Source organism: Drosophila ananassae, chromosome 3L, assembly GCF_017639315.1.
Source record: "Drosophila ananassae strain 14024-0371.13 chromosome 3L, ASM1763931v2, whole genome shotgun sequence".
Classification (NCBI taxonomy): Eukaryota; Metazoa; Arthropoda; class Insecta; order Diptera; family Drosophilidae; genus Drosophila; species Drosophila ananassae.
Window position 1 is genome coordinate 16,241,034 of NC_057929.1, and position 26,773 is coordinate 16,267,806.

General features: G+C 44.4%; 1 protein-coding gene across 6 annotated transcripts in view; it reads right to left on the minus strand.

Annotated features, from left to right (window-relative positions):
• Positions 1 to 510: 510 nt before the first annotated feature.
• Positions 511 to 26,773, minus strand: part of LOC6494097 (diacylglycerol kinase 1) — a 37,080-nt gene continuing 10,817 nt past the window's right edge. For 2 of the 6 annotated variants that reach the window (XM_032450627.2, XM_032450626.2), the window contains 19 exons: positions 22,501 to 22,584; positions 20,977 to 21,059; positions 16,792 to 16,990; positions 16,404 to 16,619; positions 15,403 to 15,588; positions 12,670 to 12,795; positions 12,482 to 12,606; positions 11,002 to 11,110; positions 10,528 to 10,659; positions 10,161 to 10,372; positions 8,732 to 8,863; positions 8,355 to 8,544; positions 8,194 to 8,280; positions 7,904 to 8,115; positions 6,590 to 7,480; positions 1,629 to 1,784; positions 1,171 to 1,399; positions 926 to 1,107; positions 511 to 872 (listed from right to left, as the gene is read on the minus strand). In XM_032450627.2, the coding sequence (XP_032306518.1) occupies positions 783 to 872; positions 926 to 1,107; positions 1,171 to 1,399; positions 1,629 to 1,784; positions 6,590 to 7,480; positions 7,904 to 8,115; positions 8,194 to 8,280; positions 8,355 to 8,544; positions 8,732 to 8,863; positions 10,161 to 10,372; positions 10,528 to 10,659; positions 11,002 to 11,110; positions 12,482 to 12,606; positions 12,670 to 12,795; positions 15,403 to 15,588; positions 16,404 to 16,619; positions 16,792 to 16,990; positions 20,977 to 21,059; positions 22,501 to 22,579 (3,636 nt within the window). In that variant the 5' untranslated portion in view covers positions 22,580 to 22,584 and the 3' untranslated portion in view covers positions 511 to 782. Of the gene's footprint in view, positions 873 to 925; positions 1,108 to 1,170; positions 1,400 to 1,628; positions 1,785 to 6,589; positions 7,481 to 7,903; positions 8,116 to 8,193; positions 8,281 to 8,354; positions 8,545 to 8,731; positions 8,864 to 9,460; positions 9,965 to 10,160; positions 10,373 to 10,527; positions 10,660 to 11,001; positions 11,111 to 12,481; positions 12,607 to 12,669; positions 12,796 to 15,402; positions 15,589 to 16,403; positions 16,620 to 16,791; positions 16,991 to 20,976; positions 21,060 to 22,500; positions 22,585 to 26,773 lie in introns of those variants that run through there. The other 4 variants (XM_032450628.2, XM_032450629.2, XM_032450630.2 and 1 more) reach the window with 4 other exon arrangements.

Sequence of the window (26,773 nt, forward strand, 5' to 3'; positions counted from 1 at the left end):
CATTTAGTTGACATTTGCATATCAAGTTACATTTTTTATTCGCTATATACATTGTTCAGTAAAAAATAAAAGATTAAAGTAAACTTGGTAATCCTGTGGCGGGTGTTGCTCATCCGGAAAGCAATCTCTGAGATTCAGTTCCTCGAGCCGGAGGTCAGTGATATGTTAGAGGGCCCAGTACCTTCGATACCTTCCTCGATTCCAGCAGCCCCTCGCCACAACCGATGACGGAATAAATTACTTAAGCCTAATGCCTAAAACTCGCACTACAATGCTGTTAGTTTTGTTTGTTCTGGTTTGTTTGGTTGGTCTCATTTCAGTTGCGTTATTGGACAAGTTTCTTTCAGCTATTTAATCGCTTTTTAAAGTGTTCTTAAAATATACTGCGGTTCGAGTAAATTTATATGGTATATATTGTATGTACACCTAAAGCCTTTGCACGGTTAACAATTATAACACTGACAAATTGCCCCTATTTCCTTGCTATATACAGTTTAGCACTCAGATCCCTTTGGAATGGACTTGAATCGGTTGGTTGTATATTTGGCTAATCTAACGCTAATCATAAAGCTCTGTAACTCACTCGACATATACACATCAGAAGGGGAACTTAAACTAAGGGGGGTGTGTGAAGCGCGGGTGGACTAGGGCTAAAGCTATCGGTGCTAGGCTATATTATGGACGGTGGTGCTCCTAGTGACGATCCGAAAGTCATCATCCAGCTCATCGGCGGACTCGGCGGGCGGACGGCCCATGAAGTCGCTCGATGCGCTGCGCCGGAATCAGCTGCACAGCAGATTGAAGAATCCTCGTCCCTTCTCCGAGCGCGGTGCCATCAGCATGGGCACCTGGTTCTTATGGGTCACCTTGATCTGAAGGATGCTAATTATTATCATGTTTAAAATGAAATATTCCTTCGCCTCACCGTGCAGGGCATTTGCATCCAGGGCTCTCCATCGATCTGCATGGGAAACGTCTTCTTGGTCTTGATGATCACCTCGCTGCACTGGGCCAGGCGGCGTCCGGAGGCTCGCAAACCAGTTCTCACCTGGCCCATGTGCAGGCAATTCTCCAGGCCAATTACCTCGATTAGGCGATCTCCAATATCTAAAAGAAATCGAGGGGGAGATAAGATACTTAAAGTTTAAAATAGAAAGTGGATATCCTTACCCTGTATTGCCACGGATAGGTCCACAGAATTAAAGCTTGTGGCGGAAAACTCCTTGTCGCCGGCCCGTAGCTTCTTGCTTTTACCAAAGGGTCCGGCACTCTTGCGGATTCGCTTCTGGGACAGGTGCTCGCCCCACAGGTTGGAGCCGCCGTGTGTGTACGGGATGTTGAGCAGGGCCACTCCCTGCAGGTGGGGTCCGTTGGCCAGGTCCAGGGCAACCCCATCGCACTAAAAGTATGGAATGAAGGTTATACATGCTAGCTGCACTTTTATTTCTGCATCCGGTAATAAATCACCAATGCGGCCATAAACCTCCCACTTTTACACCCAATTTCCTTTCAATACACTGATATAAAAAGGGTAAACAAAAATTTATATTTTATGAAAGAAAATTACAATTTATGCCCAAAGATTTGTTTAACTTTGTATTATAAAGTATTTTTAGAAGTGCACTCACCACTATCTCGATGCTCTCGTGGAGATTCTTACAGGATGCGGCAAAGGTCTCGGACGTTGCATACTCGAAGTACCATAGCTTGTTCTTCATCCGACTGTTGAATTTGTGCGGGTTCTTCTCCCGCTCCAAGTGAAACTTGACGCAGATGGCGGCATCCTGGGGAAATGGAAATGGAAGCAGAAGCAGAAGGAGGCAAGGCCAATCAGTTTGTGGCTAAAAGGTCAGCAACGAATCGCGGCATTCAGGGTCACGTTCGGATAGTACTTGACTACAACTGCTAATACTTTTACCCATTGAGGAATACCAAGAAATCTCAATTAGATTGACATCTTCTGGCTTTCCATGGCAATGGAACCGCAGAAATGCTAATTAATGTTGTTGCCAATTTGTAAGCCAAGACACCTAAATTGTATTAACCGAACAAAGTTTCTCCAACCAGGTGGATGCAATAATCGCATTAAATTTAATGAACTTTGAGAGTCTGATGCTGGCACTTCAATATTTAGTTGTTGGAAGTGTTGAGATACTTTATCTTCATAAAATATTTCCCCTTTAAAGCCAAGGTAAGTTCACGTGCCGAGTATTCCGTGCGAAAAGTGTCTCCCGGCACTTGAAAGGTGGAAAACTTCATTCCGCGGAAAAAAAAGGAAGGATGCTGGAAGCGTGAAGGACTCTTATCGGAACAGTTGGCGGCTGCAACTTAATTCCTTATGCGGATATTTGGTTGCGTGACTGCGATAGCGACTGCAGTCCGTTGCTCATACGACACGTTGCCACATCTGCTGCTAGGCAAGCGCATTTGTTATGCTAACACAGATACGAGAGTCCTTTGTCCGGGACACCGTTCCGGATACAGGATGCAGGACACGTGGTGCTGTAAGGGCTTTTCAATTACGGCCCGCTGCCTGACGGGCTGCCTGGCTGACTGGCTGACTGCCTGCCTGGTTGCACAACACTCGCTTGGCAAATAAGATTTATTACAGCCTCGACGTCAAATTGAATTGTCAACATGAGCGAGCGCCTGCCAGCGCTTAAAATCGAAAAATCGACGAAAAACTTTTTAATTAGCCACGGCCGCTTCCCTTCTGCACTAACGATGTCACACCGACTTTATGCATGGCTCGTGCGGTAAACTAATTTAGTGACAGCCCGGCTTATTAGCACGCCTCGACCGCACCATACCCATTAGTCAGTCGAAGGGGGGCTAGCTCTGAGCCGGATCGGAAGGGGGCTGGCTGTGTGCTGACAGCTTGTTTGCATTTTTGGGCAAAGTTTGCCAATGCCTGGCTAAAAGCAGCGTCCAAAAGTTTGGCTCAAAATTTGATTGGCCCAGAGGTGGGAACAGTAATGAAATAATTTGTAGACCCAGAAGAGGAGAGCCCCCTGCCATAGCTACCAGAGATAAGGCCAAATCTCTTTGGGACCACGGGGCGTATGAGCAACGCAGGTACAAAAGAGCAGCCATAAAATGCGTATCCTGCTGAGCTATCTCTGGCCTTGGAACATAAAACTCAAACGAAAGTCAAAGTCGAAGCTCAGACAATTACACATCAACTCCACAACAGCCTCCTTTTCCCAGTTTTCAAGTTTCCCAGTGATGGCAGACTTTTCGGAGGGAAAACTTTGGATAGTTATGAAATTTAAGAGGATAATTTCCAGGAGAGTCATTATAAGTTTAGTTACAAATATATAAAAATTTTTTTAGCTTGAAAAACTCTACAACTCTTGAGATAAAAGGAGGAACTGTCAAGTCTACTTGAAGCTGGCACTTTTTATCACCGTCGCCCAAGTTGGCGCTCAACGTCAATTGTTTGACGTTAAACCCAAGCGTCAGCGTGAAATACTTTTCATGCTGTATTACCCAGTGGGGGCGGGTGGGTGTTGGTGTTGGTGTAGCCTACCACTCCCCAAAGCCTCCACTGCAAAACCCTCATCCTGACTTTTCCCTAAAGCTTCCTGTGCGACTTTGGCCACTTGAGTCGCACAGCCCTCCCCCTCATAGACGACCAGACACATGTACATAAGTGTTAAATGGATTTCATGATGGGCCGAGCACAAAGAGCTCCTCCGTATGAAATGTGTCCGACAAGTGAAATCCCAGCAGCAGGAAAAGCGGCAAGAGCAGCAAAGCACAGCAAGCCAACATCGTTGGCAATAACATCATTGCCGACAGTTTGCTGTAGACGCCTACTGTTTAAACAGACGCACATCAAGTCATAAATAAACTAACACGCATCGCACACCACCACCACCGCCACACCATCTACCACCAGGACACACAATTTTATTTCGGTTTTGGTGCGGATTTTGTGGGATCTGGTGTGCAATTGTTTGGGCTCTGGGGCTCTGGAGCTTGGGAGCTCGATGCCAGTGGCAGTGGCAGCATTAGGCTGATTTCGTTGGCGCAAAAGGAGCGCAAAATGTTTGCACAAAAAGGATTTCGGCTTTAGCCGCCACTTGACAAATGGTGTGACCTTACGCAGGGCCAACACCCACCCACCCAGCCAGCCACATATACTACGATGTAGCCCAGAAACCACACCCAAATCACCGCCCAAGGGGCGTGTTTACATGATGGCCCATGAAACAGGAATCCAGGATATCTTCCCAGGCACAGAGAACAATCTACACCAGGAATTGGTCATTATTTGAAGGTTAATGGTTATAAATTAATTTAGATTGTATGTAATGTGTGTATTTTGGATTTAAAAAGATTTTTCTCGAAAGGATATATCAGTTATGAATAATAATAAAGCTTGTATTAAAAACCTATCCCAGACATATATTTCTCCGTGTGTGATCTACCAATTTGGACCACATTTCCTTTTTATTTGTCCTTCATTTGATTTCATTTTGTTTCGTCGTCCAGCCCCCCGGTGCTGTAAATTTGTCACTTAACATTTCTTTATGGCTCTCTTAAATCCTGGCCAGATAAACGGACTGCTGGCCGAGGCCGAGTATCTCTGATTTTTCTTTCTTGCGTGCCATTTTCATATCTCACATCATACTAAATTATTCAAAAGCCCCAGAAGCCGCCACCTCTGATGTTCAACTTTGCAAACTTTTATCCTTTTTCCTTGTGTTTCCTATTTATTGCCCTCTGTGTATGCGTGTCAGTGTGTGCTTGTGTGGCTGTGTGTGGGTGTGAGTGTCCCTGGGGAACAATCTGTTACTTTTTCTTGACTTTGCGGTATTTTGGCGTCGCCTCGAGCAGTTACTAATTTAACACTTGCTGGAAATTATAATGAGACAAGTTTCGCCTAAGCCTGACCCTGTCGACAACAGCCGGCAGAGTCATTAAATTAAACGTTCTCGGCTATTTCGTATACAGAGCTAAAAGGACTCTGGATAGGAATATTCTGAACAGATCCTGATGCTAATTTCTGCAAAAATGTTGCCTATCTTTTGGGGCCTATGCGATTCCAGCTAGGGAATTCTATTTGATTACGAAAGCTGCCAGAATGAAATGGGCAAAAGTGCAGGAAAACATTGCAAATTGCACCTGGATCCTGGTCTACTCTTCACCAGGCTTTTGCTTTTGAATCCTGCTCCTGTTCCTGGTCCTGCTCCTGCCTGGCAATTGGCAATCGAATACATCGCAGCATCAATGATGCAAATGCGCAGCTGATGATTGTGTGCTTAACTTGTGCTACCTCGTTTGCATATTCCCGACTCCCCTGACGACTTGCAAAGTATCTGTATCTACAGTTGCACCTGCATAGTATCTGTATCTGGCAGCTTTACCTGCCGTCTCGGTGTTTGTGTGCGAGAGTGCCTGGGGCGTGTGGCATTCGACTTCAGTGGCAATCGGCCACTTTGCATGCGAAATGTGCTGCAACGTGCCAGGCTCTTTGACTAATCGCCAGACTTGGTGGATATGCAAAAGTGTTTGCAGCCTTTCTCGGTTCTTTATTGCCCCACCAGCCCCCGCCTACAGCGCCCACTTTGCTTTATTGAAACGCCATTGTTTGGGTTCATTTTTGCCGCTCGGTTATGAATGTATCCATCCATGAGCGAGCCTTCCATGAAAATTTGCATGTCAAAGAGCCAGTGCCAGGGCCAGGCGTTTTTGGGTTTGATTGCGACTCCGGTAAGCCGGAAATATGCGGTCTCTTGGTCTCTTGGCCTTTCTGGCCAAAACGCTGAATAAATGATTAAGTCGATTTAAATGAATTATTGAGCAGCCGAGAGCCGCCGACTCCTGACGGTCTAAATTGCCGAAAGGGACATTTGCTCTTAATATTATTGGCATTTAAGGACTATCGGGGGCCCGTGGGGTTGGAAAGGATGGAAGGACTGGCCTTCAGTGCTTATAAAAATGCTTGTGGTACCCCTAATCCCTAGCTCCCTTTTTGATTGTCCAGAATATTTAATTCAGTTTATCAAATACATTTTATAAATTAGCACCCTTGTGCGGGGCAGAATCAATTAAACTTTCTATGGAACTAATTTCAAATTCCTGTCCAATAGTGCTGATTTAAACAAAGCTTTATTTTCTGCCAATCACTTCAGGACAATGGCCCTATTCTGAGACGCGGCTCCCCTGGATAATCAAGTTCTGGTTGGCCAGTGAGCCTGTCAAATGCAAATCCCATGTCAGAGGCCATGACAGCTCGGCCGCACTAATTATGAAAACTGTGCTCATAGTTGCTCCTGCTGATGACAGGGACATGGTCTATCCAGGATGCCTCTCAGCACTCCAGAAATAGAAAAGGAATTGGGAACGAAACTGGCATGGTAAGATTATTCCTTGACATGTGATTCACCGGAATTACTTCGAATTAGACAAGAAGAGTGCTCATCCAGACGGAGAAACTAAATGCCTTCTGGCATCAAGCCACAAAAAGTTTTATTTTTTAGAAAGGACACCACTAGTCTATTACTTCAAAGGTCTTGGAATAAAATATTATACATATTTTTTAAGCAAATAAACTACTTTTTATCTTTTTCTGTGTACTTACCACACCAACTGAGAAATAATTGTTTATAATGTTGTACGGAACAGTGCAATCCTTGTCCGATTGCACTTTGATGGGCTTCTGTTGCTGCTGCAGTTGTTGCTGCTCTTGTTGCTCCTCAAATTGTAGATGTTGCTGCTGGTGCTGTTGCTGGGCTGGTGTTGTCGGTGTGATTGGTGTTTGCGGACTGCTAGGTGGCTCCTCCACCGGATACTCGTCCTCGCCGCCTTCATGGTCGGAAAAATCCAATGACAATGTAATTTGCTGTTTAAGGATGTTGTTTTGCTTATTGCGCTGACTATTATTATCGCTTTGATTATTCCCCGATGGTGTTGCTGTTGCAGCTTCCTCTCCGGTATCGGATGCGGTGGCTCCTTGTTGCTGTTGCTGCTGCTGTTGCTGTTGCAGTTGCTGCTTGTGCTGCAATAGAAGCGTCTCCAGTGATTGCTTTTCCGTTTCATCTGTCCTCCTTCGGCCCACGGACTCTGGTTGTTGCAGGACTTCAGCTTCAGCTTCCGCCTCGGCCTCGGCCTCCGCTTCCGATTGCTGTTGGCTTGCTGGCTGGTTGCCATTGCCATTGCCGTGGGCACTGCTCGAGTTGCTACTGCTGCTGCTGCTCAGGGTGGCCCTCAGAGTCTTCTTCATGCACTGCGTCTCGAATGTGGACATCGAAATGCTCTTTGTGGTTGTTGTCCGGGTTGTGGTGGTGCTGCTAAACTCCGTCGCCGTTTCCGCCGTGGCCATCATAATCGATGTGGTGGAGGCTGCTGTTGCCTGTGGCTGGTGTTGCCTGCCCTGCCTCTGGATCTCCTCGAACCGCTCCATCAGCGATTTGTCCACCACAACACTTTGCGACAGCTCAATCACCTTCTGCATGTTCGAGTGCAGCGTCACCTGCGGAGTAACAGAAATCTCACGTTTAGCAAATCCCTCGTCCAATTCCTGGCCAGGCAAATGGCAATTGGCAAAACACTGTGGATTGCTAGTTGGCAGTGTCAGCACCACGCCTCCAGCCGCCAGCCTCCCGCCCACTGAAATTAGTTTGTGTAATCGTTTTGGGACCACAGTTGCCCACATTGGGGAACTGAACGTGGACGGAGCGGATGGAGTGCGTGGTAAGCGCTTTGTGGCCAATAATTGGATTTTCCAGATGGCAGAGCGCCTAGCCACGCCTCACTACGCCTCACCACGCCCACCTCCGCCTACTTTGAACGAGATATGGTTATAGGTTTATGTGGAACTTTGCTTTTGGAAACTAATTTTGTTTCTTTCCCAGGGATAGTATTTATTTTTTTTTAAATAACTTTTCAATCTCACCTTGGGTCTCAAGTCTTCGATGGGTGGAGTGTTGGTTACCTCGATGCTCCATCTGTCCAGCATTACGGTGGAGGACCTCCGGATCTTCTCCATCAGCTTGGGTATGTTCTCGCCCTCGTAGCCGCCGCCCCAGCGGAGGCAGCGGGCCAAATCGTTTCCAGTTCCCAAAGGAATCACACCGATGGCGGGCTGGGTGGCCAGTTCAATGGAGTCTGCCAAGAGAAAGGAGAAAGGAGGCATAGAAAATTAAGATTTAAATTGAGAATTATAAAGCAATTCTCGTCACTCACCCATGGCTTCGAGAACCCAGCCGACGGTGCCGTCACCGCCACAACAGATGACCTTGAAGCGGGGCAGATCCTTGAAGAGCGTCAGTCCTGGCAACGAGAGCGGAAATCAATCATCGAGCTAGAGCTCCATCACTCAAAAAAAAGACAAAAAACACACACACCCTCCTTGGGACCGCCCTTCGAGAGGTCGTACACCTGGCGGGGATTCAGCATGTACTGGAACTTGCGCAGGATGCGGTCCCCCTGGCGACCGCCGCTCTTCGGATTGACGAACACCAGCAGCGGGCAGCTCAGCTCGTCCGGCGGCGTGATTTGGAAGTGGGTGGCCTGGTGATGATGCATTTGGGATTTCTGGTTACCATTCGAGCGAATGTCACAATTTTTACAGGATAACAGATTACAACAACAAGCAGCCATTCCAATTGCGTTTTTTTTTTTGTGAATTTTGGTTTTTGGGGAAATTAAATTTTGAATGGGGTGGTTAGTTGGCCGAATTCGAGAGGATTTTTAGTAAAGCGGTAGTAGTAAAGATTCTTACCTTGTGCGCCTGGTTTACGGAACGCTGGCGATCCAGTACGGCCGGACAAATGGCCGTGGGCGGGACAATCAGCTCGGCGTACTCGCCCAGGGTGCACTCCTTCTTCACCGAGGAGGCGCAGCGGTTGTGGAGCTGCCGGAGATGGATACAAAATCAAATTAGTGGGGCTGGATGATGGCTGGCCCAACCTCATAGAAATTTTACGCGTTTAAATTCAATTTCCACTTCATTGCTGGCCAAGATTGGGGACTGCGAAGGACTAGCGACCGAGGAGCAAGGAGCAGAGAGCGGGGATCATTTCGCTTTAATGAATCCGATTAAAAGTTTGTTAGCGCCGACTACTCGCCGGTCGCAGCCCGCCGAACAGCAAAAAAAATGTTTAATTTTGGCCTAAATGAGATTTGGCGCGGATTTTCATTTAAATACCAATTTGGGGAAAGTGTTTTTTCGTTTTTTCCTCACTGGCTTCCAGTTTTTCATTTTTTTGTTGGTACAAACAGCTGCGACCTTTGGAAATTGAGTCAGATGACCGAAAAAAAACTTTTCTTTTCGGTCTAATTAAATGGAATCGATAGGTGAGTAGGTGAGTGGCAAGATGCCATTAGGAGAAGCCATCGAGAGCCAAGAACTAGGAAACTAGGATGGGAATATCCAGCCAAGGACGAAACTTTAAGCATGCAATTTTATCCTGGCAAAGATGTCGGAGTTATTGACTGTCAAAAGGCTTACAAAGTATTTGCCGATGCAGCAGCATATAAAGTGTCCCAGCCCCCGGTCCTGCCTCTCCCGGCGTCCTGACACCAACAAATTCGGCATTATCTTTGCTGCACTTGTCAAAGACAGAGGACACAAAAGTTTGTGGCATGCAACGGCAGCGGCAGCGGCAACGAGAACAGCTATGGTAGTGGCAATGGCAACACCAACGGCATCAGCAACGGCAACGGCAACAGCAACAGCAGCAGCACAATTTGCTCGAGACGTGACAATTTGCCAGCCATAACGAAGTTGCCAGTTCATGTGTGTTCATGGCCCGGATACGGGTCCTGGAATGCTACTGCTATCCTGTCGCTGCTCGGATGTGTTTTTGGTGGTGGTGGTGGTGGTGCTGCTGCCGAGGTAATGGTTGGTGGTGGTTGGATGGTGGGGTGTTGTTGTTTTGCTGCAAATCACAGCTGCCAACACAAACTCGAACAAAAAGTGCAGACCGAGTGCCTCGCCAAGGGCTGCCTTGTTTTCTCAAATAATTGGAATTTTTGTTCTAAAACAATGCTGGAAACTAGAGGCGAAATCGATCCTGATTTACTCTTGTTAGGGATTCCTTTTTTTTTGTTGAGTGACTCCCGCTAATTCGACATGAAAGTAGAAACCTATTGTTCTATTACTTCTACCGGTACTAGTAGCACATTAAGTATACGCCCCGTTTACTCACCATCATATGGCACCAACGACAGGTGAGTCCTGTAATACCGTGATAGGCCTTGATCCTCTTGCGGCACTTGGAGCATCGTCCATAGCAGTTGCCCTCCACCCAGTGGTGCAACAAATCGCCTCCGCATTTGGGTTTCTTCGACTTCACGTAGGTGGTGATGCAGGAAGCGGGGGCATGTTGCACACAACGCTCGTGGACCGTATATTTGCAGACTATCAGGGTCAGAAAGGAAAGAAAATATATTTTAATTATCCCAAAAGAACTAGCTAGATGTGTGACATTTTCATGGCCTGTTGATGGACCATTTTGGCCAATGCCGAGACCATTCAAATAGCCCATTTCCTGTCACTCCCGCCCTGATACTCACGCACACAGCAGAGTCCCTTCTTGCCCAGACCCACCAGCATGTTGAGGCAGAGGTTGCAGTACGCCGGCTTGCTGAAGTGCTTCAGGCGCCACACATGGATGCCGTCCTCCTTGAGAGTGGTGCTGTCGACACCTGGGTGAAAGGTAGAAAGTTGGAGGCGAGAGGGTAAGATGTGCTTGCAGGTGAGTTGTCACTTTGCATAAGCGCATAAAGGGAGCGGCGAGGATGTTTGGTGCCACTCGAACACCCTTCATGCTCCTGCTCCTCGGCCGGAGGAGCCACCTCGGCAAATGACTTGATTATTACGGCAGCAGCCAACCAGTCACAGATCAAGGTATTCACCCAGCAAAGGCGCATTTAGCTCAGGATGGCAGAGTACACAGCAAAAAAAAAGCATCTTCGTTTACTTTGGCTCGGCAAACCCTCTTACATATGACTTTGCTCTGTGCAGGATTTTAAGGACTGAGGACTTACCTAGGAGGACCAGGAGGGGAATGGTCGTCATGCCACCGCGCTGCCACTCATCCAGGGACACTGTGCCGTCGGCATCGTAGTCAATTTCAACCATCATCTCCTGCAGTATCTGTAAGTAAGTAGAAAAAGCGATTGCAGATTGCAGTGAGTGTGATTCATGGTTTTTAGGGGGCTTGAAATGGAAACGATGGCTCTGGTGGCTCTGGTGTGGTGGGGCCTTAAAAGGGTAATTCTTAGATGGATGGAATCGTAACGGAAAGGTAACATCCTGTTTGTAATGCCCTTCAGTTCAGTTGAGAAGAAAGTAAACTTGTTACCTAGACTGGAGTCTTTAAGTATTTTAAGATTTAAAATCTATTTCTAGCAGATATTCTTTAAGTATAGAGAGTATCATTCAAGGGTGTTGATAAATTCCATTCTTAAATTTATTCAACTTTCGAATCCTTTTATTTTTCCTCCTTTATTTCCTTTGGAATTTCATATTCTTGCCGGAAATGAATGCCAGAATTATGCAACTCATTAAGTGCTTTGATTATTTTGTGGCACAAACGGAAGGCAAAAAGGATAATGGGCCACAAGGGCTGACCCAAACTTGGCTCCTTGGCCCGCCTTGACTTGGATCTGGCCCGGCTCTCGTAGAAAACTGGATAAAAATATTTTGATTAAAATATTTTCTGTGTCTGCTTAGAATTTAAAGTATGCGCTGGCAGGCAATGGCAGGCATAAAGTCGTCCTGGAAATGAAACAGGACCGTCTACTCGGAGTTCTGGGGAGTGGAAGGAGAAATGTGGCTGGAATCATTTCGCCATAGCCAGGGGTATTTTGTTAATTGAGTTTTGTGGCGCTTTGACTTTATTTGCGGTCGCAGTTCTTGGTATTTTTTTCCTTCCGTATATATATATTTTTTCTGCCTGTCAGAGGGTGGGTGGTGCGAAAGGCTTTTAGCTTGTCCTTTTTTTTTCCTGCTCCTGCTTCTGCTTCTGATGTTGGTGTTGGGAAAACTATTAAGTCGCCTATGCGATGTGGTAGCTGTGGCAGCTCCGCAAATTTGCGGTTGAAATGGAAACCCATTCGCGGCTAAACTGGGACTATCGCCAAAGTTGAATGTCCAACAATAAAGCGAAATTAATTTCAAGTGTTTTTCCTGTTCGCTCTATTGTTTTGTTTTGTGTTCTTTTTGTTTTGTTGCAGCTGAAAATGTTGGTAAGTAATTGAAAAAGTTTTATTGGATTGGATTGGTTCATTGAGGAGCCGAACGGGTTTCAGGATTCGTGACCGCCACTGAATAACGAACTAAAAGATACCCAAAAGGGAGAGAAGTGGAGGATACAGAGGCAGTCAACGAGAAGGACTACACAAAAATATATATATACAGTGAGGATGTGGTGGTCCTGTAAGGAGATTTGCACTGCATTGATTGCAATTGAAATTGCAATTGGGTAATGAGTTTTTAATGTAAACCGGATTAATCGGGACTCACCGGACGCAGTTCGCTGACGTCCCAGCCGAGATACTCGGCTACAGCCATCATCTGATTAACAATCGCATCCATCTCGGCCGTATCCAGGACTCCGTTGCTATCCGTGTCGTACAGCCGGAACATGACTGCAATCCAATGAATAAATAATGAGTAAATTGGATCGAAGGTCAAAGTTGGGAGCATCTTACATTCCAGCTTATCCTCGGGACGACCAGCTTCCAGGAGTGATAAATAGCAGACGACATCCTTGAGCGGGACCTTAAGTGTCAGTGGATCAAAATGGGAAAGTTTTCGCGCCAGGAGCTTGATGTCAGCTGTAAATAAAGAAAAATTGAATGACTGAGTGGGTGCACTGAACATTTTTTATTAAATATACATTCTCAGTGTCCTGTTAAATGTGAGCCTTTAAGTTGAAAGGACATCGAGTGCATGATCAAAGTGTATGTGCATTCATTAAGTACTTTGCACTCCGAGTGACGGAGTGGCGGCCCCTCATTATTCTTAATGCAATCGACAGCTGACAGCTCGATCCCATTATGCTCAATGTTAATTGCCAACATTTGACCAGGCCAGGACGGAGCTAGGACTCGGGGGTAAAAGGCCAGGCATTTCATTACGGCACTTAATGAACTCGGCAAGGCCAGAGGAGTCGTTGTGCGAGAATTCGGCTTTAATTTGTTTTTTCCGAGTTGTGCACTTTTTCAGTTAAATGTGTAAAGCCATGGCCAGAAGCCAGAAACTTGCTATCCTTGAGGCCTGAAACTTTTCCCATCTTATGCTCCAGATAATTTAGCTCGTTTAACTTTGTTTCGTCCTAATTATGATTTTGTTCACCTTTTTTTTGTGTTTTTTTATTTTATTTATTTTATTTGGTAATATTCCCTTGGTGATGCTCCCCAACGAGCCGTGAAGTCAAATCCTTTGTAATTACATAACGAATTGAAATCAAAGAGCTCTGAATGGAGCAGCAAATTGCTTAGAAATTTTCAGATAGAGTGACAGGGGGAGTGGTGGTGGTAAAAGGACCTCAAAAGAGGCTTTTGTTTGTATGTGAGTATGAATGATTTCCATCTTTTATTATTTTGACAGGCCATTTGTGTGTGCGAGAGCGCTGTTGATGTTGTAATTTATATGTTAATACAGAGGGGCTCACAAATTTCCATCTTGGCTAGACAAACACATACACAGACACAGTCAGTCAGTCAGGACACACACACACACCCAGGACACACTTAGCCTACACACCAAAGATATGACAGTCGAGATGATGTGCCTGTGCATTTTAGCTAATTATGTTTGCCCAATGTCGGAACGTTTGTTGGCAATAAATTAAAAAAATATATACCATGCTAATATTTGTCCTTTTTATTAATAACTAAATTAGGCTCGGAGAAAAAGAGAAGCTGTACAAACAGCCAGGATCCCGAGTGTATGCAGGATCAATGTCAACTTATTTGCCAGCCTACATTCGAACTAATAAATTTAATTCGCACTAACACCAACAAACAGCCAGCCGGGAGCCGGGAGCCAGGAGGAAGACAAAAAGCAAAACAAAACTAATCCAATTAGCGCTTAAGGCTCTCAGGACGAGCACACACACCCTCACACACCCACATCCAGACATACTGAAAGCCCATGTTGTACTTAATATATAATGCTAATAGGAAATTCCTGACTGGGCCTCGTCCTTTGCCTTTTACCCGTGAACTTTCAGGACAATGCCTACCAATTGCTGGTAAAAATGCGTGAAACTGGCCAGCGACAAAGGAGGAAAAAAAGGACGAAAGTGTGGAGGGGAGGGGAGAAGAAAAAAAAAACGAAATTTACGTTCATTAATCATTCTCGTACACATTTCAATCGAAGCGAAATGAATGAAAAGAAAAAGCGCAAAAAAAGGAAGCAAAACAAGGACGAAAAAGGCAAAAAAAAATTCTACTGCATACTTTCAGGCCGCAAGCCGCCCCGAGTGTGTGCGGATGCGGGTGTGCGAGTGTGGGTTTTGTTTTCAATGCTCTCCTCCGTGCAGCAATAAATGTTAATTTAACGCCGGCTTCGCATTTTACGAGTTGCCAGTTGCGAGTTCGTGAAATGCAAAAATGTTTCTAATTGGGCGTTGATTTACGACACGATCTCTGAGACAAGAGTCGCTTAGTTATTCTTATTTTTTCTGAATATATTTTCTTTTTTTTCAGAATTAGAAGGAAGGAAAGTTAGGGGCGGGCCGGGGTGGAGTAAAAGAAGAAAAGAAATAAACGGGAAGTCAAGCAAACTTCCGCCACTGCAACGTGGGTCCGGAATCCGGACTCTCGGCTTCATTATTTATGAACTCGTGAATTAGCGAATCTGCCTCATTTCGGCTTCGTGCTGATATTTGGTCTTAGTACTCGCCCCCTCACTAATTACCAAGTTCACGAAAAGTTAACTCAGCAAAAGCCAAAACAGAGGGAATTTTCAGCTTACCAACTAAGCCAGCTAAGCGCCACTCACCTACTATTGTTCAATGGGTGTCTCCGATGTCCTTAAAGCTACTACATCAAGTAATAAATAAACAAATTCCTAATCCTTATTTGATGATTTTCCAACTACTCTTACACAAGTGACATCCTTGAGACGCTTATGCAATTAAAGCTCATTTTATATAAACTCAAATTTAATTACAAAATGGCCAAATAATTACAAAACGTTACAAATATTTGCAGTTTAATTGCTTTTGGCTTAAATGGATGAATATTAACCAACCAATCAGTGGCTCCTGGCCCGATTGCCTGCCTTAGTCCACACATCCTTTTCTGATTGAACAATGAACCTCCTAATTGGAAGGAAGTCGCATGCACATTGTAATTTGAACTCACGGAAGCGAACGAGTGCCTGGTCTTTTGGCTTTGCATGTTAAGGACGAGGGCAGCCTTATTAATACTCACCATCAATTTTGCAATTAACCGAATTGTTGCTCTTCTTGGAGGAGTTCCTTGACATTTGCGAGTGATTGGTCTGCGAGTGCGAGGGGCTGGAGTCTACGGAGCGACGGGCCGGATTATTGGCCTGGAACATGCTCGGTCCGCTGGCCAGAGGACTTGGAGTTACGGTGAGCATTGGATGGACACTGCCTGTTGAAAGGATGACGCAATAAAGGAACAAATGTTTAGCATTTGATCAGTAGAGGTTAAAGCAGGGGTCCTGTTTCCACTCTCCATTACCTTCCCAACAGAAAAAGTTTATTAAAATTAAACCAAATATAAAGTCTTCGATGCGGATCAAGAGGTAATTCAACTATTAATCATTGAAGGTACTTTGCTTTACTCGAATTGGTTTTGGTTAAGATAAAAGCTTTAATTTTTTATTCGACAAGATTCACAATGGTATGGAAAATGGTATTATTAGATTCTTATGCAGATTGACAGAGGATCAGTCTACATTTTATTAATTTTAAGGCATTCCATCACAGAATCGAGAGATTTTACAAGAGCTTCCATTGGAAAAAATTGAACAAATATAGACCAAATTTAAGTTACAAGGTTTTGAGGCAGATTGACAGAGAATTCATCAAAAAAAGTTTTAAACCTATTTCCTCAAAAATCGGATATAAGTCAGAAAAGAAATAACCTTCTCAGTGTGCCCCTATATATTTTCATTTTAAAGGTCTAATAGGTCTATTAAAGATCAAAAGATTTCTTGAAAAGTATTATTCTCTAGGCTTTCTACGCTAGAAAATAGACTTCATAGTCTTTGTAGGGATATTGCGGTTGTAGGGATACAATATTTCATTATCCAGGCATTTCCCAATTTTCGTAATGAGACCACCAGAAAAAATTGATAACAAATTGAAAAGAAGATATTATTAGAAATGATTTCTCAAAATTAACCATGCAGTCATTTTTAAATAAAACTGAAAACTTAAAGACCTTGGCTGCATTCGGCTTACCAGTCTTGCTGGGATCGTGGGAGAGATGTCCGCCCAGTGAGTGGTGTAATTTATCGGTGATGCCATGGATTTTGTCCACAAAGCTGCTACGGGCCTGTGCGTGGCTCTCGCCCCCTGCCAAGCCCCCTCCAACGCCAACGCCGCCGCCGCCTGCGCCTCCTGAGCCGCTGCACTGCGGCATCAGCTCGGCGATGCTATTGATGTTCGGTATGGAGCCTAATTACGGCGGTTGGGAAGCGCAGGATGTGTTGGTGGGGCAACCAAAAGAAATGTTCCGCAATTACTCACATGCACATAAGGGGCATGGGGTGTGAGGATTGTATGGAGAAAAAAAAATGGAGGAGCAGGGGCAGAAGGATGGTAGGATGGGACAAGGACGAGATCTTACCCTTGGTGTGGGACGTGACCGGCGCACAGGCTGCCGTACTGCTGATGGCGGCCATTTGATTAAGTGCCCGGCCATGCAGCTGGGCCTGGGTGACATTCGGCTTGAGGAAGGACACAAACAAATGCTTGGCCAGATCCAGCGGTGCCTCGCAGTCGAGGAAGGCGTCCAGGAAGCGTCGGAAACCATCGAAATCAATGTCCTGCCAAAGAAAACAAAAAGAGTTAAAGAAAAGGAGTTCGATAGTGATTTATATACAGCTTTTGTTTTGTCAGTTTTTAATAAGCCATCACAGAGGACACGGCTCGGTTCGTTTACGGCTTCAGACAGGAGGCTATCCTTTGTACAGAGGAGTTGTCCTTTAACCCACACACAAACACACACTCACAGACAGACACAGGATACAGATACATAACAAGTATGTAATAAATCTGCCGCAGGGCATTCGCAAGTGACAAGCTAAAATGTGTGTGGAAAACACTTGGCGATGCATAGTTCTTTTTGCTCAGTTTGTCAACTTCTTATGCCATCCTGTCGTCCTGCCGTCCTGTCTTCTGCCCAAGTTTTACGAGCGGAATCGGGTTTGTTGTCCTTCGTACTGCTGGTGGTGGAAAGCTACTTATGCAACATAATATGTTGACGTTGTTAGGGCGAAGCAGCATTTTGCAGTTGACTTAAATGAAAGCCTCCCATTGCTCATTCGCCTCATCCCATCCCACCTTCCCTTACGCAACAGCCCGCCAGAGGAGCCTGGGACGTCATCGACTTTATTACAGTTGACAACGGAGCGTATGATTAATAATTGGTGGCCATATTGTGACAGATTCAGATAAAGATTCAGCTCTCTGGGTGCGGCAAATGAAGCTCATTGATGACGACAGGAACATTTATCTTGTGCCCCCCTTCTCTGGCAAATAATGTGTGTGTTGGATGGATATACAATTTGTTGCATAATTGAAGGTCAGATATCAGAGTCGGAGCGAGCACCTGATTCCTCAAATCTCGCTCTGAAACTCAGTGTTTAGCTGGGATTTTTCAACACTCGCCCCCTTTTCATTTGAAATTTTCGCATTTACACACGCCCGTGGAATACATAATTCCCAGCCATTTCCAGCCATTTTATTTACATTTGTCCAGTGCACAGAACTCTCACATAAATCCGGGCTCTGCCCCCGAAAAAGGTTCTCCATTCGAGAGAGCGTACGTGCCAGGGAATGTCCCTCAAGGATCTCGCGTCGCTTCTTTATTTGCCATCCGGCCAGAGTCTGGAACTGTTTGGGCCTGGGACTGGGCCTCGAGGCCTGGGTCCGGGGATGGGGCAAGTTTTTATGAATGCAGAACGGAACCTGGCTGAATGGGGATCGGGCCAAATTACATGTCAACAGCACCACGTGTAATGCCAATACATTGACAGCTGCGGCGCGATGCTTGAATCAACAATGCGACAAGGACATTCGGCATTGATAGACGCAGACAGGAGGCACCAGACAGGAGGCAGGATGACTGACATTGATAGACGTTGGGCCCGGCGGCAGTTCGCGGAGCTTTACTGATTTTACAGTTGCCAGTTTCAGTTTCATTTTCAGTCTCAGTTGCCAGCATCAGGTTCAAAAAGCCAGCTAATCAGGGATAACGCAACATAGACACCCAAACCGGGTACCTTCTTGCGATTAATTACACAACAGCCAGCAAGAGGAGCTGCGATAATGTATATGAATATATATCCATTCTTTTGGAAGTATCTGGCTTTATTATCGGAGCCGGCCCCTTCCAGGCTATTCTGCATCGTTTTAAATTTCGAAACATAAAACAAAGTATACGACGGCGGCAGGACCAAGAGCTAGAAACATTAAAAGCCCCAAGGAAGTTTTTTCGGCTTACACAGAGGAAAAAAGGGAACTTTAAAGGAATTAAATGGGTAGTCCTCTCATAATCCCTTTAAGAACATATCTCTTCCCTACTTCAATGAACATTAATTATGGAAAACCTATATGATTATGCTTCTATTCTATTTTTCATTGTGTATTTAATCACTTGCTGGGTGCTGTTTGCTAGGCACTAGATCCTTTTTGCCCATAATGAAACCGAATACAGGCAAATGGAAGTTTAGACTACACTACTACCAGCAGCAGCAGTGCCACACCATCGTGGGGCACGAGTGGCTGGAGGAAACTGCTTGAAGCATTCGAGCGCAAATAGCAGCGCCACGCCTAAGTGGAGCTACAACGGCATATTGTAAAACACCCACACAAATACAAACACACAGGCACACACACACACACACAAGGACATAAATTACAACCCAGTCACACACACACATAAGCACTATAATAATGGCGCGAATTGCGTTGGCAAAATTTATTTAGCCAACAAGAAGCGACAGAGATACGCGTGCGAACAGCTTCCCATCACAGCCATTCTCTTCCAGCCATTCCCTGCTCCAAAAGCCATTCTCCATATACATATCTGGCTTCAATCTCCGCTGGTATTCCCATGGATGCGTTATGTGACGCTATGCGTGAGCGCGTGGCTTAATGAATAAATATTCAAGCACATTTTGCGAGGCCTTGGCATACGCATACGGCATACGGTGCGTATGCGTGATATTCATTACACTCTCTAATCACGAGACATGTTGCGTCCGGGCCATTTGGCACTCATCTTCACACTCCTCCTCGTATCGCCTTTTGGCCAACATAATCAGCGCTTTGCATTCATTATGCAGTGCACAGTTTGGGGCATAAATTATTCCCATATGGGGTCTGCAGCACATTAACAGGATACTGGCTGAGCCTGTTTGTCCTTTTTAGAGTCGGCGGGTGACCAATTGTGGGATGAAATGGCAAGCCTCTGACTTTCAAGTCAATAATTAAGCCAAAAGGGCTTGCCAACATGAATCAAAACTATCCCAGAACTAGAGTAATTAAAAACAATTGAATTTTTGTATTTTTTATTGCTTGAACTTTTAACTTTTATTTCAAAGCCAGTGACTAGTCCCTTAGGCAATGTCTCTTGATTAAACTAATTAAAACAGATTGTCTTTAAGCCAGGTAACGCGTTAAACTGTTTTGAAGCACAGCAGAACAGCAGCATTGGGATCAAGGACATGCTCCCAAGCACCTTTCTGGAAAAAATGTTGCCTGGCAGCGCACTTCCTCCCGTGGCATCTCAATTCATTTCATTGAATGAAATATTTACAAGAATTACTTTCCGTTCAGCACATTCCACACCGAAGGGCGGGGGCCGAAAGACAAAATCATAGCCGTGTGCTGAAATGTTGAAAGTAAATCTACAGAAGGACTAGAGCAGTAGACTCGTACAGGACTACCGGCAATAAAGTGTTCGATATCAAAGTAAATTTCATTGCTTCGCTTGACTAGAAGCATTAGATCCAGCATGTGTCGCACAAAAATAAATACAAACTCTATGGAGTGACAGAGCTTTAATTATCTTCTCCACAAATCGTTACCTTGGAAAAAAGCATTGATATTTCCTGAAATTACTTTTCAAACTGAGAAAAACAGAGGTCCTTTTGGATCGCAATCGCAATATTTTATGCCACTCCACCTTCATTCCAGCTTCCATTTGAAATTCAAAGAGCAAATTGATGGAGTTGCAGGCAGTTTCAAATTAATTTCAAATGTATAAACTTGTCGGGTTATTCATTCAGGTGGTCGGATAAACAGGCATTTGGGCCAGGTCGGAGAAGAACCAGCTCTCGGCCAGCTCATGTCTCCCTGTGGGGAGATTCAATTTTAATTTGGTATTCAGGCGTAAACTTGAAAAGTCTGTGATTTATTGTACGTATAAGAAGATTTACTTTCAATCTATTGCTCTACCTGGAATCCACTTCCTGCATTGTTGCTCCCAGATCAAGGTCCTTTTCCTTGTCAGACCGATTATACTCAGAGAAGAGTTTATTTAACAAATCCCTTTACTTTCCTTGCACATATTATATGTGCACAAAGGACATATCCCTACAGATTGGATAGCCTTTCTCCCGGTGTAGATGTTTATCCTTGTGTGTGTCTTCGAATGGCCTTTCATCGGACTCCCCAAGTCACAGTGCCAAGGATTAAAGTGTAAACCGAACCGAACCGAATCCTTGACTTTTGCCTCAAGATGAGGGTCTTCTTAGCCGCTTTCAATTAATTGGCAGAGCAGAGCCAGGCTTTTGGCAACACTTACCCCATCCGGGATGCACTTCGGCGGCGCTGTGGCGCTCGGCGAGCAGAACTCCTGCAGGACATCTTGCAGCTTGCGTGTGGAATCTGTAAGGACACAAGAGCAGAAGGTGAGTAGTGTAAGCCAGGGATTATGCAAAGTTCCGGCTAGTTCCGGACACGGGACACAAAATGCAGAACATTCGACGCAGGACACACGTCAATCGGTTCACTGGCGCCAGGCGAATCGACATCTTAAGTGGGCCAGCTGGGCAGGATGGTGGGCGGTCGTCTATCCGCCAAGTCTCAGGTGACTCAGGTCGGGGTCAGAGGTACAAAGTGCAGCGCGTGCCAACTGAGCGGCAGTGGGGATAATTAACTAATGGAAAACAAGCTGGTTGTGTAAGCGGCTGCCGGCTAAGGGTGCGGATGCGTTGCTTGACACGCCGCAACAAATGCCTGAAACAAACTCGGAGTCCCCCGGGGTCCACACGTACCTATACATACATTTCTGGCCCGAAATGTTGCAACCCGGGGCTTTATTAACCTAATGAGTGTGGGTGTGCACAACCGCAATTGTGCAGAGTGTCTGCTCTTGAATGCTCCATTCTTTAGTGCTTCAGCTGCTGCCGACACTTTTGATGGGTTTCGTTTTGTAGCCGGACCACCGCAGACGGAAAACAGTTTAACCGCACTCTAATAAGCACCTGCCACCACACCCACATATCCTTGACACGCCCGGCCGCCCGGACTGGACGCGCTAATACGGGCCATCCGCAAAGTAGTTGCCAGTGATTAGGGGTTTGTTCTAAAAGGGTATTCCTATGGTTACGCTTAAGCCCAGGTTATAGTCATAAGGACTGCTTACGCTGAACTGATGCAGTTATAGTTCTCAGTCTCTGTTGGGACAAAGATTTAGAATCCTTTGTTGAGTTTGAAGTGTTCTTGGAGTCCTTGATGGACCGCCAACCTCCAACTACGGGAATCCTCAAAAGAATGTGGTTCAAGTTCATTTCGCAAACGCTATGTGTGCTCGGTGTAAGATCCCATAATCTATAAGCTCAGCATTCCCATTTGCCGTTTCATGTAATTCCCAGGACCACCAAGGATGGCCCGCTCGGCGGGCTGCTCGGCGAAGTGAAGTGCAGTGCTCAGCGAAAGGTAAACTACTTTGCCATGTCAAACAGCTCTGCAGTTGCAGCAAAAGAAGGCAAACAGCATCAGACATAACTCTGGCGGGGGTGGGGCATGTGGGCCAAGGGATTTGGGCCAGATGTGTGCGACAGAGCAGGCTGCCACTGAATCTATCTTTAAGATGCGTTGCCATGGGGTATCCTGCCAGTACCAGCTAAGCAAAAAGTAACTCACATGTAACTGCCAACTGCTGTGATTGCACTCCGAGTTTCAGGGATAGAATTTAATATTCTTAACAATTTATTTGCAAACTTGATGTGTCAATCAATTAAATCGGTTTATAGTATAGTAATATATTCATATCTCTTACTCTAATTGGCTTTTTGATTGCAAGCCGACTGGATTATTTACTTACATGAGGCCAACTCCTGTAGCTGTAGAAACTCTCGCGGCGACAATTTATCCCATTTCTGTGCTGCGATGCCAATATTCATGGTGCCTGAAAAATACAAAATAAATAACAAACTGTGACAAATTGTAATTTCCATCATAATGCCCGGCAATCAGCGGGAGCGAAGAACGCGACTCGCACGCATAATTTATGGGCTTTGGCATTTTTATGCTCCTATATGGCATTTTTATTTGCATTTGCCAATCGCATCCACATTCACATTCACATTCGCCCATCGCAATCGCAATCGTATGCAAGTGCAAATCCCATAGATTGGACCACACTCCTGCCCACATCCTGGCCCATCGATAACCCATCCTGTCCTGCTTAGCACGTCGCTTTGGCTGTGGACGTGCCTGTGGGATATGGGAATCAATTCATAGCCAGGGTGTCGGTTGGGGAGTGTGTGTTGAAAACAAAATTGTTTAAAAATGTTATCTACCCCCAGATCTCCTTAAATCTCTTCTCTTTCTGACCCCATGACAGCTCATATTTTTAGCCATCTTCGAGTGGACATTGTATCCTGTCTGGAACAGCCTAAAATCCTTCAACAAATCCTTAAACAAATAATATACAACATGACAAACAACATATGAGGCTTCACTTTAGGGTTTAAGTTACAAGCTTACAAGGACTAGAAACTTTACATATTAAAATCAGATTATTTGGCACAATATTGTCAAAGATTTTATTAAATTTAGATAAGGAATAAATTGCTCTTTTATGGTGAAATTTAAGCTTTATTTTAGTAAAAGATAGTCTGTATTTTAATATAGATTTGGTTTACTTTTTTTAATGTATAGTTTGTATATTTTTGGGTTATAAGTTTATCTTTGGTTGTAGTTTATCGTCACCTACATGAATAGCAGTCTTCAGTGTTTTAGAAAAAATACCAATTATACCAAATAATACTATAATTACCATCATAACTTTATACCAAATATTTCAAGAAAATTAGAGTCTTAAGCCTGGCTTACTGGCTGTCTAAATAATCTATTAAAACAATAAAAATACCTTCTTAAATTATGTTGATTTTGAATGTTAGCTTTTATTTAACTTAATATTTAATATTTGTATAAAAATTTTCGCAGCGAGTCCCCCATAATCAGCAGAGAGTGTCCCACTGTGAAAACTAGCAGATGAAATGCCCGCGAAATTGGCCCATTAGGCAATTTAAGTTTTCTGACGGGGTTTTCGAGTGTGTGGCAGCCAACACGCTTGACACGTCATTACTGCCGTCATCATTATCCTCATCATCATTATCGTCGTCATCAGCGAGTGGTTGTTATTTGGCTTGAACAGCCCGGCAGCCAGGCAGTCAGTCAGCTAATCAATGGCTATAATTTCCCTGCGGGCTTGCCTTTCTGTCACAATTGTGACGTCACAGCTGGCACCTAGTTTTGGGGCATGTCGCGATTTGATGGAATTTTGGATCACACACACCTACACTCCCAAACACACACATACACATGGAACACATGGCAATCAAAACGCCCACGCACACACTTACATGCCAAGGTATGTGTCAGCAACAGACAGACAGTCAGCCAGGCATATAGTGGATATTATATGTATATACATTCCGATATATATTATATATATATGTACATTTGATGTACACACATGTGATGGAGGGAGGGAGGGAGGTAGGGGAAATCGTATTTGATATATATTCCATATATATTTTTGTTGGCTTGGCTTTTCTGCGTTCTCAACGAGAATGGCTGCTCGACGTTTATTTTTACTCTCTGGCCATTTAGCGTTTTTATTTATTCATTTCACAAATCTTTCTCTAAAGCTTTTGTCTTGCCAGAGCTATATTTAGATTGTTATAATCAACTGATTGACTAACTTATCATTTTATCCCCTCACACCACCCCCGTTCCACTACTCAGCCCACTTGTCATGTAAAGTGGGGGGGGAAATGGGAAATGGAAAATTTCAGCGTGGAAATGGAATATTATTCGCAATACGATTTCCGCTTAATGCATCGAGTAATTTGTCCCTTTAATCCACAGTCTTTCCGTTACGGAATCGTAAAAACGTTAATAGATACTCAAACTGGGGGAATGGGACTGTATAGTTTAGTGGATCTCATGCCATATCCCACTCCAACCCATGCCGAGCATCCAACCCCCAACCCAGTCATTATTTATAGCTCATTTGGCATTTATGCCTGGAGCGCGTTAAAAGTTCCACAATGCTTCGGATAATAAACTAATGAAAATGCAAATGAATACCAAAATGCAAATAAAAATATACAAATACAAATAAATAGTGCAGCATACAGGGCGTATGCGCAATCTGAATGTTAATTGCGCCGTTAATGCTGATTTTGGGTTTGAGTTTCGGGGTTTTTTTTCGAAGGGTCTGTGTGTTTTAAGGCATCATCATAAAATTCTCATTGCTCTGGTTCTGGATGTGGATCTGGATCTGGATATCTTTCTGTTTGTAATGGTCCTATCTTTCTTTTTTTCTTGCTTTTTGGCCAATGGCGAAAAAAAACTTCAATAAATTGGCTAGGATTTCTCTGTCTTTGTTGGTCAATGGATGCGGGATATGCGAGTCCCTTTGACATCCGAGTAAGTACCAAAAAAAAGAAAGCATGGAAATGGACCATGGACCGTGGCGAGTCCCAGGTTCAACGGACTCTCAAGTGCCCAGCACCACTGCTCTGTGTGGCTGTGTGCTTTTTATGCTATCCACATAAAATATTATTAGATTATGCGACCATTTCACTCGCATACAATGAGCATCAGATTCCGATTCAGCTCGTCCTTTAAAAGGACAGGATATATATGTGTATGTGGCGGTCTTATTGTTTTAGCCGAAACAGTATTGCCATAAAATCTAGCACATAAATGTCTGACACAGAGCAATTTTCCTTTCTTTTTTATGCTTAAAATTGGCTCGCCAAATGATTATACTTCAACAGGCTGAGTCTGGGGGATGCCCCTATCTCTCTGCCCCTCAACTTCTGTGGCAGTCCAGCAATAATAAAAGTAAATCAAATAAAACAACAGCATATTGCGATTTTTTATGGCCTTTAGCTTTGTGGCCCTGTTTAATGGCGGCTAGCACACTTTTCCTTTTTTTTCGCTCTCCAGCACATCAATAACCATTTAATTTCTTTTTTAAGCCAGAACCGTGTTGTAATTAGTTAAATAAGATTTATGATATTACGAGCCAGCCAATACAGGAAGCATTTTATATGCAAACAATGAGCTTACATTTTAATGCTCATAAATTCCATTAATCTTTTATTGAAAACCGAATGGCTCCCTCCTGAGTTCTGGGCCAGTGTTCTATGAATCTAAAAATCCAGCCAATTATTTCAATTATTTCTCAATTAAATTGGAGCCCCAATGAGAGGTGTTTTGGACAAGTGGCCATTAAATAAATAATTGTAAACCAATTGATGTCAGAGACAGCGCTTTCAACTTATTTAGCTGCAATTTAAATGTTCGAGGACATGTGCAGCCACAATATTGTTCCCCAAAAAAAGTTCAAAACGAATCGTGTTTTAATTAACGTGTCTGTTGCCTGTTGTCCTGCAGTGATTGCATCCATTGATCAGCAAAAAGAAATCCCTCCCAACCAAGCCATGCATAAATTCGCATATATTTTCAATCGATTACCCATCCATCCCTTTCAGCATTCATGTCTCGGCTGAGTGGGGAAACTGTTTGTCTTCGCTTTCTATAAATATGAACATGAAATATGAATATGAATATGAATATCACCATGAATGCCAATGATGATGCCGCTGCCGTTGCTGATTCCAAAGCGCGAAACGAGAGTTTGCTTTTATGAAATTGACATTATTGTTTATCTGATGCGTGGGCTGATCCCTGGCAGTATTTTTTTTTTGGGTAACAAATATCAGGAACAGGGCCAGTAGCAGGAGCAGGACTAAAAAACAAATTACAAGTGCACTGGATTCTATTTTATTTTCATTTTATACCAGTCGGTTGCACATCGGCCAGAGGCTATTTGGATTTTGTCAGCGCAAAATACTCTCGTATATCAAGGACTTATTCCGCACATTCTCGCCTGCCGGAGGGTAGAGTGGGTTGAAAAGGTCCTGCCAGGTCCTGCGAAGCGCTGCCATGCCCTGCCATGCCATGCCAGCCATGTGGAAGGTAAAGAAAACTATTTGCCTTTCATATCGGAGGTTATAACCCGTTTTTATCGCCACATATTTGCATTCTGAAGTGGAAAAGGTTAAACCTTGTCC